This window comes from Amblyomma maculatum, chromosome 1, assembly GCF_055883805.1.
Source record: "Amblyomma maculatum isolate TAMU_Amacu chromosome 1, ASM5588380v1, whole genome shotgun sequence".
In the NCBI taxonomy this organism is placed as follows: Eukaryota; Metazoa; Arthropoda; class Arachnida; order Ixodida; family Ixodidae; genus Amblyomma; species Amblyomma maculatum.
The window spans coordinates 92,883,601-92,899,495 of NC_139344.1; the positions used below are offsets into that span (position 1 = coordinate 92,883,601).

General features: G+C 43.8%; 1 protein-coding gene across 1 annotated transcript in view; it reads left to right on the forward strand.

Moving 5' to 3' along the window:
• The first annotated feature begins 1,507 nt into the window (after positions 1–1,507).
• LOC146203181 (uncharacterized protein CG3556) overlaps positions 1,508–15,895 on the forward strand; it is a 105,232-nt gene continuing 90,844 nt past the window's right edge. The window contains exon 1 of the mRNA XM_084602848.1: positions 1,508–1,619. Coding sequence (XP_084458974.1) covers positions 1,508–1,619 — 112 coding nt within the window. The remainder of the gene's footprint in view (positions 1,620–15,895) is intronic.

The following is a 15,895-nucleotide window of genomic DNA, read 5'->3' on the forward strand; positions in this document are numbered from 1 at the left end:
CTATCTCTGCACTGGCACAGTATACGTTATATCTATGTAAGGTACTGTGCCAAGTCTTTTTTTTTCCTAAGAGGGTGTAATGACTTTCCGCAAAATATTTATGCTAATGTTAAATTCCCTGCTGATTACTGTGTCATATAGTGTCCCATGAAACATCTATTATATGTTACCGCCTTTTAAAAGCAATTTCACGGGTGCAACAATGGTGCAACACGTGACTTATGTCTCTTCATATTTCGAATGCCTCATTGATTTCCTTTCACCATCGGCCGAATTTCATCGTTCCTAGAGTATACACTATTAATAGTCCTGAAGATTTCTTCGTCTACTCGTGAACGTACCTAGGCGATCAATATCCAGGATATAACTCGGACTAATTCTATTATCTACATAATTCCTAAAAAAAGTGTCCTTGGATGTTGGCGGCGTAACCTAGGTTTAGCTCCCTATACATATATACACAAACTTCGTCCGACCTAGACTGGAATATGCTAGTGCTCTATGGGATCCCCAGCAGTCAGAGCTGATTAATGTGATTCAGCCAGTTAAGAATTATGACTGCAGGCTCATCCCATCTGTCTATTTCAACATACCAGTATTCAAGGAGTGAAATTTCGATTAGGTTTATTCCCTCTGGTATAACAGGTATTTATTTAATCCTCAACTTTTTTTCACAATATTTCTGCAGTGAAATAAATACATGGACGCGTGTATCGCATTTGCCTCCATAGCCAACCGAATGCTGCTTACTTTGAACGTGCCCACGCCACTAGATTCCAGAAACCATTTTACTCGAGGCAGCCTGAGACTGGTGCAAGAGCCTTCTGTGAGAATAGCGACAACCGCCACTCCTCAGCTCCTCAAATCAGTCATCGAAGAAGCACATTCGTGAGTTTAAACCATTGTCCGTCGCCGTATTACGAATTTTCATGACCGTTTTTATCCCCACACCTCAAGCCGAGTCCCTGAGGAACAATAAATAAGAATATAGATAGATTAGTGTCCGCAAGCAGCACGATCCCTTACCCACCGTGTATCAGTTCATTCTCTGACTCTCGCTCCGTTCCCGTGGAGGCCCGACCTTGTTCCGCAATCGAAGAACGCAATCCACTCGCGATAGGCGTTTCGATTCGGTTCATGATGCGATGAGGACGGATTTCCGCTTTGGGCCATCTTTCTGTCCTGGAAGCCCGCTACGGGCGAACGACGCTTGGCGTCTGAACGGAGGCAACGTATGCGGACTTCCTGGCGCGAGACGCGCGCATGGGAACGGCATCGTAGAGTGGCATTTTCAAAAGAGAACATCAGAAACAAACAAATAAAAAAAAAAAAAACGCGCGACCCGCGGAGGGTGGAAGCCTAGACAGCGAGAGCCGCTCCTATCGCTCGCGACGGGTTCCGCTTCTCAGTTGGCAGCGATCTGATAAGAAGACGGCTGCCTGCACTCGAAGCCAGCTGAGTTTACTTGACAGAGCTCAATCCTGGCTCCGCACGCGGAGAAGCCATCATGAAAAGGAGCCGCGACGATCGCGCAGCTCGGCGCTGGGCGCGATCTCTGGCTGCCGCCGCCGTGGCCCTCCTCGGCATTGTTCCCCTGGTCGTGAATGGCTTTCAGCTCGGTGAGTGGCGTCGTGACATTCGCACTTTCTCCTCTCGGGCGACTTTCCGGGCCCAATTTCCGACCGGCGCTCTCTTCACGTTGCCCGTGGCTCAGCCGGGATTAGGTTTTGGCTCGGTGGGACCCTTTTTCGGTCTTCTTTCCGCCGCGAACGCACCACGGCGCCTCGCGACCTGACGCGCCGCCACTCGAGCGCCAATTACAGCCGGGCGGCGACAGCGCTCGGGGCGCCGTTGCCTTCTCGCCGCCGCCACCACCAAATGCACTGGACGCCAGAAAGCGTTCGTCGCATTACGCGCCCAATGGACTGAATTGGTCGGGGGAGCACGTCAAGTTCGTTCGTCACTCGGACGCCGGCCGACCGCATTTAGTTTTCAAATCCACAGGCACTTACTTCCCCACAATCACTCAGAGGACCCAACTGCCGCCAACTCCGGACTGTCCTGACACTGGGGAACTAAAAACAAAAACGTTGAAAGCAGTTGCATAAACTCCGCCATTCTGCGGAATTTCGGGAAATCAATGGCTAACTCTTGTGACGTTTCCGACCGCTGAAAACCTAACACGGCGGCCCATTTTGTCGGCAAGAAATGAAATTCTTCTCAACCAATCAAATCGCTTCATTCAGAAACGTTCTTGTGCTTCGTATCCTTCCTTCCACTATTCTATTATTTTGTCCACGCCGTTGCGCAGGTGATGAACGCGACTGGCCCTGAGGACTGGTTTGCAGCAGGGCAAGAAGAAAATTTCGCACTGACTTTGGTCTCATTTCGCAGTTCCACTCAAGAAATTTCCCCCTTTTGAGGTTAGACAGGAAATTGTGTGGCACCAGCGCACGGGATCATAATCAGAATCCTGGAACAGTGTTAGGTAAAAACTAGCGGGACACGGCGCCAGGGCCGGCAAGAAATCGACACTTCCTCACTGGCCTCAACTGCAGAGCTTGGCTAATGGCTCCTGTAGCAACGCAGTTATAAGTCAAAGAAAAAAGCCCTAGTTTTGTTAAATGATTTATCAAGCACAGAACTTTTCATTTCATATTCTTAATCCCTTTCACAACTCTCTGGTCTAGCATGCGACGCCTCGTAATTGGATTAGTTTGACTAGCAAATTTAATTAGCCTCATGTGAATCGGTCTTCGTTTTCCTTAAAGTTTCGAACAGATCTGTGCGGTGAAAGTATGATGGACATATTTTATTTTTACCGACTTGAAGTTCTTGGAAATTTGTCGACATACACAGCTATCTGCAAATCGACAATTGGCCCTTTATTTCAAAGTGGTTAAATTCAAGCCTAGTAAAGTGCGAGATTCTCCCTGGCATCTCTGATCATTGAACAATGTCGTTAACACACTGGTATTTCATTAGTAAGCGCTCCAAGAAAATTTTCTGCACCAAAATATTCGTCAGCCAATTATGTGCCCGTATTTCATATGTTTGCTATCTAGTTTTATTTTGTTCGTTGCGCTGAAGACTCATGTGCTCTCTGAAAACGGTTTAAGTTCAGAGCTCTTTACTGTTCGTTAAAGAGAAGAAAAAGGCAGGTAAAAATCTCTTGTTTCTCAAGGGTCTTTGCGATTTCGAAGATCACTCAAAACGGCAAAAATCGAAGATATTCAACGAAAATTTCTCGAGTTAGGGGAAAAACACATCATAGGCTTAAGCAGCGAGACTCTGGCGATGAACTGTGCATATAATTACTCCAGTATGCTTAATGACGTGTTGAAAATTAAAAGGGTTGAAACCTCAAAGGATTACAATTTTATTGAAATTAATGTCAAACAAATATTCTATTTAGCTTGCATTCATAACATTCTTCAATACAGGGTGTTGTCAGGGAGCAGGATGTAATAATCGGCTTCTCAAACTTTACATTAAACATTCCTTAGGAATGAATTTTTAAAATGTACCCTTTGTTGGTTTCATGACATTCACATGTTTTATTAGCTAGCTACGTTACAATAACTTTCGGGTCACAGGAGCCATCTGACTAACGCCTCTTCAGAGAAGTGTTAATAGCGCATGGTAAACTCTCGCCCAACTTCATCAATATCATCATCTAGCAAGCTTCCGGAGAACATGGTGCATAAGCATATCTCTGAATTCCTTATCACGTTTAATATTTAGCTTCTAGGTCTGAAACGTTATTTCCATATCAACTTAGTCACAACTGTGCATTATTTCACAACCTCATTCAGTTTTATGTAAAAAGTTCCATTAACTTCTTACATGGAGTTTGCAAAAGCCTCCGTCAAAGTCTCGTAATAAAAGTTGTTGTTCTGTTGAAATATGGCGCTAAAAAATGCACAAGCAGCCAATCTAACTTTAGCCTATCTTTCTAATAGGCATGAGTTGGTTTCATTAAGTGATCCCTTGCTCCGTTCCTGTTTAACGTCTCAAAGCCTAAGCCGATTTAGGACGTTAAACTCCACTAACCAAACCGTAATCTTCCAACATATTCTAGCATTCCCGGGAGCTCTGTCTTCAGGAGTTTCTTTTCGTTGCATACTATGATGCTTAATTGAAGCAATACTGACGGAAAAATTAGGTTGTTTGTCTACAACTGCATCACTTACTCTGAAGTTTAACAATATTAGCAATCAATGAAACTCTTCTGATGCATCCAGAAAGTTTGCTTTGTATATAAATTTGCAAACGGCAGAATCTTTTTGGAAAAGTGTATACATAAAAATAGCTCGCAGTAAGTATCCTCTTCATTCTAGGTACTCGGCTTCTAAGTTATCACGCTGTGCTGACGGAAGTCGAGCACTAAAGGTATCTCGGTCTATTGATTTTAAGTAATCCAAGAGCGATCAAACATTTCAAGTTTGCAACATCCTCAAATTCGTATTGAAATTTCGCTTCTCTTATGCGAGCGTTACAACTGTCCCCGCCTGCTTTCTGGCCAACTGCTGACAAATCTAGTGCCCTTTTCGCATTACGATACGTGGATAATATGTGGTACATTCATAGAGAGAAACATATTGACTAGGCTAAATGCAAAAAAAAAGGAAAAGGTCTTCTCCAAATGGCTCACCGACAACGATAACAGCAGGAGCCTTCTCCGGTTCCTTACGGAAAATAATTTACATGGGTTTTTATAATATGCCTTATGGCAAGCTTACGTAACAAAAAGAAAAATGCAAGAAAGGGACTTCATTTCATTTACAACACCTTTGGGCACCTTCGCGATGTCCTAATAACACCTTCATGACAGCGTACAACAAATCCAGAATAAATGTTTACCACTCCCCCCTCTCTTTTAACAAAGGCTGAACGCCAATCTTAACTTTTTATTTCAAGTTTTTGTCTCGGGTAATCAACAGATATTACAAAGTCGACATTTCACGAGCCATAGCTTTTTCTACATGTTACGCTTCACGTCAAACTGACCACCAACAACTCCTTGGAATTTTCGATGAACAAAATAAACCAGACAACGATATACGTTATCGCATTATCTGGGTATTTCCTCATCCCTTGATATATGATCTTCATTTAGTGTGTCCTCCCTGTGTTTTATTCACATTTATATATCGGTTTATTTATCTAATGTATAACCCTTCAGCTCTCAAAGGTATTGCAGCACGGAGGAAATAACAGAATTTGTGTGCACTTGATGCAAGAAAATACCAGGACAGAAAAATTAAAACCGACCAACCTCATATATTATTGCATGTGTGTGTTTATACCTCACATCAGAGCTGAAGGTGTGCAATCTACCACGTAAAGTTTTCCAGTCACTGATCGTCAGTGTTTAAAAAGAATAGCTTTTGAATTCATCCGTCCGATGCTTAATTTCAGGACTGTTTTTTTGATGATAATGTCAACTGTATCAATGAGGTTGGATCAATTATCGCTCGCTGCTAATGTTGAGCATTTGAAATAAAGTTCTCGACGTAATTTTAAACCCGAAGTGTCTTCTCTTTAGTATTCCCAAGCGACACGGGGCTTATGTAACGTTTCTTTCTTCTTTTTTCGCGTGTATGTGGCACCTGGGGCATTATGCTGAAATTTGTTTTCTTTCTGCAACTGGTGGGCTTTGTTTTGCTGCCTATGAAATATATGTATCCTCGTGTTCTACCATGCTAAAATTCCATATGAGATAGCAGTATTTGTAAATTCACAAACAATACTAACAAATACTACTGATCGCAGCAGCAGACCAGAAGCAGCAGACGGAAAGGAAGCATTGACAAAAACAAATTTCGAAAAAAAAAACATCTGCCGAAAACCAACGTGTTGTATCTTTGAGGTTGTGACAAAGTGCAGCACTCAAAGCAGTCGTTTCGAAAGGAAAGGAATTAGCGACAAAGTTTTGTGGATAAGTGAAAGTGGAAGCGAAAAGTAAGTAAATAATAACCTTTCCTGGACTGAAATCGGCCCCCGAGCTTTCCGGTAATGCCCACAAAGGTGACAGCACAAAAAAGGTTTTCCAAGGCTTTGAGTTTGGCCCTGACACTTGCCATTTCCGGTTGCCAAAACCTGTTTTGCCTGCCTTGCTGCCATAACAGGAATAGGTGCCCACCCGACACATAGGATTTTGCAATTTTCAGTCACGAACCTGAACAAACAGCTGGGCCTTTCTTTCACTTTTATTTTCGTTTCATTCTGTCTTCGCAATACCAGCAAAACTTGGAAACGTTCACGGTCAATTCTAATGATACAAGCGCCTCCCCGAAATGTTTCGCGCGAGAAATGAAATTAAACTCATTCATTTGTTTTTTCTAAACTTCCGCTTCTTCAGGGCGCTTCTTCAGTAGGTGGTATGGGAGGACATGTGTTACAATGCTGTTTGTTTCAGCCCAAGCGTCAGTCTGAGTTCGTTCGTACTATGCGCAGACATATTGTCGCACTTGAGGTATTCTCCACTAGCAACCAAATTTGTAAGAAAGCGCAAATCCTAGGAAAAAAACGACGAGCTTACTAATAGCTCAAATGTAACAATTTCTGACGTTAGAAATGCGAAATTTGCTTTGCTCTCAATGTCATCTACGATGTTTGAGCATGAATGTACGTGTCATGAACATCTTGAGTATCTGCGCGGACCAAAGCCTGTTTCTTCTTTTTCTAACTTTCTATTTTTAAATCTGATTTCTTGAATGAAGAACAGGACCAAGTTTCGGATATTTCTTTTTTTCAAACAAGGGGCTATTCCCTTGACTGGTCTGAGATCAAGCTATGAACAGAACGATAAGCAATTCGCTAAATCCGGCTATTATCAGTGGCCTACTCAAACCAGAACCCAATACTCGGTTCGAAACCTTTATGCGCTATCTCAGTTTTCACTCGTAAGCTAAAGCAAGAAAGCTGAATTCAGATCCCCTTGAGCTTTCTCCCACTCAATTTGCATTCGAGAGAGAAATACAGAACAAATCAGCCATTTCATTCTGCGTTGTGATCGATTTGTTCGGATGTAACTGCTGCCATATTTAAATGTGATAACATTAGGCTTTCCGTTTTACGCGAAAGCAGCCGGTGCCACGCTAAATAAAGACTGGCTGAGCGAGTCTACGAAACCACGAACCTCACAGCGGATCAGAATATTTCTTGATATCAAAAGGTTACGTATCCAGGTAGAACGATAGGAAGATTGTGCACGGTATAAAGAGCACTGAGCAAGGGTAGATGGGGGTACACCTCAGTTCGCAGGTCGAGCCAACGTTTCGACAAGTGGACTTGTCTTCGGTTACATAGTAGTTTATGGGGTCTAACTTCACACAAAGGTTCATGCGACATGCGGATGCTTAAAGGAAATAACAGCGCAACTAAGACAGCCGATTTACTCGGACAAAGTGGGAATCGGACTTCGTTGCCCCGTGTCGCAAAACGAGCGCACTACCTCTACACAGTAAAGGCACGTGTATTCAATGGCAGTAAAGAGAGGCAACGAGGTTTATAATTCACCGGACGTTAGGAAAGTGATGGATGTGTAGAAGATTTTTTGTTTTGTTTTGTTTTTTGAAGTCTAGCGCCGCGCCAGCAGCACGACTGTGAAAGGAGCGTCTGAGCAATGTGGAAAGGATAAGAACGCGCGCCGGAAGGGGTTGCATGCAAGCATTTCACACAGAGATCCCCGCACGCTATAGCGTTCACAACTTATTAGAGTTTACCCATGCGTCTTCAAAGTTTTTTGTTTTTGTTTTTTTATGGAACATATTGCTTTTGTATCAGTAACAAATTCTGGACAAATGCTGATATTGGCTGATTGCCGGATGTTGGAATGTTTCTCCAGCGGAAATCGCAGCTTTATTTCGCATGCATTTCTCAAGTTCTTACCTAAGCGTGTTAATCGGGGGAAATGTACTCGCGAAAGCGATCTAGAGTTCTATGCTCCTAGCGAGCTGTGAGCACTTAGTGCATGTCGAAAAATAGAATTCCTTTTGAATAAATTTATCTTTCCGAACAGTACATCCATTTAGTTTCATTTCCATGCTTTGCACCGTTTTAATTTGGATAATATGCCTTTCTCAACATTGCCTACAAGAGCCTTAATTAAGGGTCAATTTTTATTTAATGCTTTATTGATATTTTAGCTTTATTTTTATTCATATATTACGTTTTTGCTTTCACTCGAATGTCTCTTACAACCGTCGAATTTTATATATTTAGAGCCAGCTACAATGAAGCTCGATTTTTCCTCTCCGCTTCCGCTATATGTAAACGATTTCATTAAAAAAGTTCCACAACTTTAGCGCGTGCTTCTCATTTTAAGAATCAGCAAATGGTTGGTAGGCAGCATTTGTATGTGCTCCTCGTAGCATTCCTTGTGCAACGGAAAAAGGCGATCATACGTATGAGCAAATCAAACAATCTGCGTTTTTTTCCCCGAAAACAGTATAAAGCCAACTTTTTTACGAATGCATTTACCCTTTGCATTCTTTTGATTTTCAATCTTATGAACAGATATGAGTGTAATCTTTGTTGTGTGTGTGTGTGTGTGTGTGTGTGTGTGTGTGTGTGTGTGTGTGTGTGTGTGTGTGTGTGTGTGTGTGTGTGTGTGTGTGTGTGTGTGTGTGTGTGTGTGTGTGTGTGTGTGTGTGTGTGTGTGTGTGTGTGTGTGTGTGTGTGTGTGTGTGTGTGTGTGTGTGTGTGTGTGTGTGTGTGTGTGTGTGTGTGTGTGTGTGTGTGTGTGTGTGTGTGTGTGTGTGTGTGTGTGTGTGTGTGTGTGTGTGTGTGTGTGTGTGTGTGTGTGTGTGTGTGTGTGTGTGTGTGTGTGTGTGTGTGTGTGTGTGTGTGTGTGTGTGTGTGTGTGTGTGTGTGTGTGTGTGTGTGTGTGTGTGTGTGTGTGTGTGTGTGTGTGTGTGTGTGTGTGTGTGTGTGTGTGTGTGTGTGTGTGTGTGTGTGTGTGTGTGTGTGTGTGTGTGTGTGTGTGTGTGTGTGTGTGTGTGTGTGTGTGTGTGTGTGTGTGTGTGTGTGTGTGTGTGTGTGTGTGTGTGTGTGTGTGTGTGTGTGTGTGTGTGTGTGTGTGTGTGTGTGTGTGTGTGTGTGTGTGTGTGTGTGTGTGTGTGTGTCAGAGAGAGGACAGGGGCGTTAATTCTTCCTGCGTTTTTGAGGGAAGCAGAATACGTAAATCCGAAATGGACATTGATATCCGTTTACTCCATATGCCACATATCCCTTCTTTGCAAGAAGTAAAAAGCTCTTTTGACATGGGTTAGTCTTCTTGTCCGCCTGGTTCAGCGAAGGACGCATCGCACTGTCTTATCAGCTGCACGGCGTGTTAGGCTGTTGCAATACCAGCGAACGGAAAGCCTCTCGACACCACGGAGCGTTCATTATCAGCTGTGTGCTTTTTCGAAAGGTGTCAAGCATTAAATTTATGATGCACCAGAAGTAGTGTGGAAGTATATGCAATGGGTAGTCCTCCTGTTTGTAATATATGACGCTGAGTTTTTGCTGTTACGGTGAACCGCTTACGCGATGGCGTATTGAACTCGCTGTGTCGGTAAGCCGTCGCCGTAACCTTACATCGCTCCAACAGCCATCAGACGTGTCGGAAAAATTCCAGATTGGCCTCCACGGTCAAGGCGTCACACAAACTTGACCTAGCGCGGAAATTTCAAACATTCCACATTTAAAGAACGCTAACAAATTTGGGGAGAGCTTAATTGAAGCCAAAGCTACAGGTTCCGCTAATGCGGGCATTTCGGAAAATAGAAGTAACTAAATAAAATAAATTCGTCGCCATTGGGTCTGTACAAGGTGCCCCTATAGACCGCCTAGGCACCATAGAATGAAGACGAATACGAAGAAAAAAAAAGAGAAAATTAAAACCAACAAAAAGTTAAAAAGAAGATAAGCAGAGGAGGCCTTCGTTATCGCGGCAATTTTTTGTACGGAGCGCAAACACCTCTCACGATATTTATTATATCATGGCATAAACAAGAATTTTCTACGACGCTCCATCAGTCGTCGATCTTCCTGCACGCCACTGCTCGCGACAAAGCTTCGCTTTACTGGTGGTCTCAAGATAAGCGTCAAAAGCTTCTTGTTGCCATGAGACTTATTTCCGGGTCAGCGCCAACGCAAATATTTCTTGAGGGCACCGCACAGTGCACTAATGTGGCAGCTCTTTACTCAGTTGCGGATGAGAGCGCCGCAATCATGGCGCATTTTGGTGCAGGGGTCGAGCTGTCAAGTGGTTTACTTTATTTAATTCCTGGGGATTTCATTCTTCTCTGATAAAAGGGGCTACGCTAAGGCTACCTCGTAGGGAGCACTTTGGCCGGACCGTTTCGTGGCGCTCAGAAATCTTCCTATTCACACCTAAGCGTCTAGATCACGCGATGTTTAAAAATTTAATTAGTGAATCGCGAGTAATTGTTCAAGTGGGCGGAACGAAAAATAAACACCAGTGAGTGCTTTGCATGACTCCTAGCAACATTCGCTTGATTTCAGTTAGGAAGAACGCTTAGTCTTTGTCTTCTTTAAATCTTGCATGGCTCATTTAAGTTGATTCACGATGTATATATCGCCAGAATTTTACGTGGAGTACTGCGTAAAGGTGCTTCAACATTTCATATCACGTGACCTATAAAATAATTGCGAAAAGCTTCGTGGCGACAATATTATCAATATTATTGTGGCTGTCATCAAAGCGGAAATCCCTAGAGCAGAGCAGCGAACAGTCAGTTTGCGTATACCTTCCGTTATTTTCTACTAAATTTGAGAATGGCTTTAGAAGCTCACACGCCACGACGAAAACTAGGTACTAGGTAATGCGAAATTAACAGTTGTGCCCAAATTTTCAATAATTGTTTTAAAGTTTCGCCTGCTGGGACCGTGTGGCCGGCCTGAAGCTGTGGTTTTAGTATAGGACGCGATGGCGTGAAGGAGTGCCCCGGGATCCCAACGCTTTCTTTCACCAGACTGACTGTCTCGGAGATCTGTGCTCTGAATCGCCATGGCAGGTTGCGGGAGGCCGAACAGATTATTGCGCATTAGGTTAGCCAGTTCCAGCGTGTGACGGAGTCTGGTGGTGTAACCACCTACTGCTAACCACCACATGCCTACTCGTTACATCAACGCTGACGCGAACAGCGATGCAGCTCAAGTCAGGAATGGGCGCCCAAGCACTGCGCTCTAAAAACTTGAGAAATGTGCTGTCACCGCGTAATTATAGAGCAGCCGATAATTTATTTGTCAAATTTTGTTTTTTTCATGATGGAGAGACCTGCGCAAAAACAGATGGTCGACCTGTCAACGTCTGAGGTCAACTGTGTAAGGAGGCCTAGCCGTTAACCATATCAAAGTCCACTTCAGATAGCTGCAACAGGAAGGGAACCGAGCATTTATTCGAAGCAGAAATTCACAGAAAGATTTTCGTGCACGCAGAATTACTTAATGACACCATCGGTGTAGTATGAACATAAAACCAAGTAGGATTAAGCGAATTTTGATTTTGCACGATTTTCTTTTTACAGTTCCCGTAACAAGGATATTTTGTCTGCCAGACGATGGTAAATGGCCGGAAAAAAAAAAGGTTCGGCGAGCTTGATTGAGTAACTCGGGACCGCGAACAAATTTGCGACAGGAGAGTAGTACGTGAGAGCCAGCAAATGCCATACAAAAAGCATTTCAAAATGGTCAGGCACCGTATGATGTGCGTTGTCCCTGGCGCAGTCAATGGCTCCTTAAAAATCTTCGTAAAGTGCGCTTCCCTCCCTACAGTGAACGTCTATCCTATAAAAGCTGTCTGATGTTGAACTTATAGTCGCTCGCCACCTCTCCGACCACTACAAATGACATCAGGAAGAAGCGGTAATGGCGTCATAATCCTCAATTTATTTTGGCCGCAATCACCTTGTTTCGGCACCCTGCTGTCCACAAAGCAGCAATGTCGGTTTCTCTGGCTGCGTGCAATTATGCACTCGCTGTCGCGTGCCATGTACTGTTAAGCAGCGTCCCTGCACTGGGGCCATGCGGAAGGAAAGGAAGACAAATGAAACCGGCGAGACAGCAAAAGAGACCGCCTGTTGAAAGTGTCGACCGAATAAACTGGTCGTGATCCAATCCTGACGTTTCTGGGCCTTTCGTGCTCGGGTATCAGAAAGAGCGAGATCATCAGCGGTAGGGCGGTCACAGGCACGTGCCGAATCGGGCGCCTCTGTGAACACTTCCGGTGGAGGTCGAAAACATTCCAATACATTCCAATGCAATTTCAATAGAAGGAATTATAAATTACTTATTATTTAAAAATGTGGACGTTTGGCAGTTCCGACAGAGATGGCAAGTGTGTTGACAAATTCCATGGCGAACTTAATCTGTGGGGTCTCCTAGTCGCCGTGGCTATCCGGCACGCTGCTACCGGATTTCGCTACCAGTTGACCCGGCTTCACTACTGGCACTGCGAATGAAGCTTGGGTAAAGTTCACTACGTACAAAAATATAGAAATTTACTGAAATTAACTTCCTTCCACTTCTTTAGCACATATTAAAGACAAAAATCTCTTAATGTTACCCCTACCATTTTTCGTTCCATAGCCCTCTGGGTTGTCCTCAACTTAAGTAGAACTCTCTTGGTTAGCCTCCACGTTTCAGCCCCATAGGTGAGTACAGGCAAGATGCAACTGTTGTATACTTTCCTCTTGAGCGATACCGGTAAGCTGCTAGTCATAATCTGCGAGTGCTTGCCAAATGCGCTCCATCCCAATCGTATTCTTCTTGTTATTTCCTTTTTGTGGTCCGGGTCTGCGGTTACTACCTGTCCTAAGTAGACATATTCGCCTACTACTTCCAGTATTTCGCTACCTAATGTAAACTGCTGTTCCTTCCCGAGGCTGTTGAACATTACCTTAGTCTTCTGCATATTGATTTTCAAGCCTACCTTTCTACTTTTCCTGTCTAGGTCATCAATCATTATTTGCAGTTCATCCCCCGAGTTGCTTAGCAAGGCAATGTCATCAGCAAATCGCAGATTACTAAGGTATTCTCCATCTACCCTTATCGCTAACTGCTCCCATTCCAAGTCTCTGAATACTTCCTCTAAACAAGCTGTGAATAGTACTGGGGAGATTGTGTCTCCTTGCCTAACACCTCTCTTTATGGGAATTTTGTTACTTTCTTTATGCAGAACTATGGTTGCTGTGCAGCCGCTATATATATCTTCCAGCACTTTCACGTATGGCTCGTCTACCCCCTGATTTCGCAATGCCTGCATCACCGCCGAGGTTTCAACTGAGTCAAATGCTTTTTCGTAATCAATGAATGCTATGTATAAGGGCTGGTTATATTCCGAGCATTTTTCTATCACCTGATTGATGGTATAGATATGATCGATAGTAGAGTACCGTTTCCGAAACCCTGCTTGATCCTTTGCTTGATTGAAGTCCAAGGTTGACCTGATTCTATTAGCGATTACCTTAGTAAATATCTTATACATAACAGACAGTAAGCTGATTGGTCTGTAATTTTTAAGGTCCTTAGAGTCCCCTTTCTTGTGAATGAGGATAATGTTTACATTCTTCCATGGTTCCGGTACCGTCGATGACACCAGGCACTGCGTATACAGGGTGGCCAGGTTTTCTAGCACGATATCCCCCCCGTCCTTCAGCAAATCTGTAGTTATCTGATCCTCTCCAGCCGATTTCCCCCTTTTCATAGTTTCTAGTGCTTTCTTGACGTCGTCCTTCGTCACTGGTGGAACGTCTGACTGTTTTTCCCTACCGCCAATCTCATTACGGTCCTGACTACTTTGGTTACTGTAGAGATCTGTATAGAACTCCTCGGCTACTTTGACTATCTTTTCCATATTAGTGATGACGTTGCCCGCCTTGTCCCTTATCGCATACATCTGGTTTTTGCCTATGCCCAATTTCTTCTTTACCGCTTTAAGGCTTCCCCCGTTCTTTACAGCATGCTCAATTTTCTCCATGTTATACTTCCTAATATCGGCCACCTTGCGCTTATTGATTAGCTTTGATATCTCGGCCAATTCGATCTGGTCTGTTGGATTGGAAGCTTTCATACTCTGGCGTTTCTTAATCAAATCTTTCGTCTCCTTAGACAGCTTACCGGTATCCTCTCTAACTATCCTACCGCCTACTTCTACCGCGCACTCAGTAATGATATCTCTGGAATTATTGTTCCTTGCCTCTAGGGTAATGTCGCCATCCTCAGTTAGAGCTGAAAACCTATTCTGTAGTGAGATCCTGAACTCTTCTGCCCTCCCCCTCACCGCTAATTTGTTGATGGGTTTCTTTCTTACTAATCTGTTGCGTTCCTTCTTCAGATTTAGGCTAATTCGGGACCTCACCATCCTGTGGTCACTGCATCGCACTCTCCCGATTACCTCTACATCTTGCATAATGGCGGGGGTTGAACACATTATGAAGTCGATTTCATTTTTAGTCTCTCCGTTAGGACTTTTCCATGTCCATTTCCGGTTCTTCCGTTTGCTGAAGAAGGTATTCATGATTCGTAAGTTATTGCGCTCTGCAAACTCAACTAGTAACTCCCCCCTGCTATTCCTAGAACCAATGCCATAGTCACCTACTACCTTGTCTCCTGCCTGTTTTTTCCCTACCTTGGCATTGAAATCGCCCATTAGTACAGTATACTGCGTCTTTACTTTTCGCATTGCCGATTCTACATCTTCGTAGAAGCTTTCAACTGCCTGGTCATCATAACTACATGTAGGTGCATAGGCCTGTACAACATTCAGTTTATACCGCTTATTAAGCCGAATTACGATGCCTGTAACCCTCTCATTAATACTATAGAATTCATCTATATTACCCGCTATATACTTATTGACAAGGAAACCTACTCCTAGTTGTCGCCTCTCTGGTAAGCCTCGATAACACAGTACATGCCCATCTTTCAGTACAGTATATGCCTCATTCGGCCTCCTAACCTCACTAAGCCCTATGACATCCCATTTCATGCCCTCTAGTTCCTCTAACAGCACTGATAAGCTAGCTTCACTAGCTAGGGTTCTAGCATTAAACGTTGCCAGGGTCAGTTTCCAATGGCGGCCTGTCCAGCGGAGCCAGACTTTCTTAGCACCCCCTGCTGCGTCACAGGTCTGACCGCCGCCGTGGTCAGTTGTTCCGCAGCTGCTGGTGACTGAGGGCCGGGGTTTTATGGAGCTTAGATAGAAAGCGTGCAGAGTGGGTCAGAGAAATAACTCAAGTTACCGACATTCTAGTAGAAATTAAGAAGAAGAAATGGACATGGGCAGGACATGTAGTGCGAAGAGAGGATAACCGATGGTCGCTGAGGGTAACAAACTGGATTCCAAGGGAAGGAAAGCGTAGCAGGGGGCGGCAGAAAGTTAGGTGGGCGGATGAGATTAAGAAGTTCGCAGGGGTCAAGTGGATGCAGCTAGCACAGAACCGGGTTAAGTGGAGAAATATGGGAGAGGCCTTCGCCCTGCAGTGGGTATAATCAGGCTGATGATGATGATGATGATGATGAAAGACAAAAAAAATCAACGAAACATTCACCTGTATTAAAGAGTATAAGAGCACTTGTTAAAATGTTTAACTGAGAGCAATGCTGTACATAAGACGTACCATGAACAGCATCAAGGAGGACAATTTTCTCTAAAGTAGTTAGGTTTATATGTTCAAATATTGTACGCTTATTGCTTACTCTTTTTGACATCGTAGAAAGTTATCTAGTTGTTTTTATCGTTTTAGGTACTTACCATTTGCAAACTCACCGCAGGAAGAAGAAGTGACTTCAGACCAAAACACAAAGGCTGAACAGGAGCCAGTTATTCGAAACAACAACTTTGGCTGCGGTGTCAGAGATTCTTGAGAAGGAGCTAACC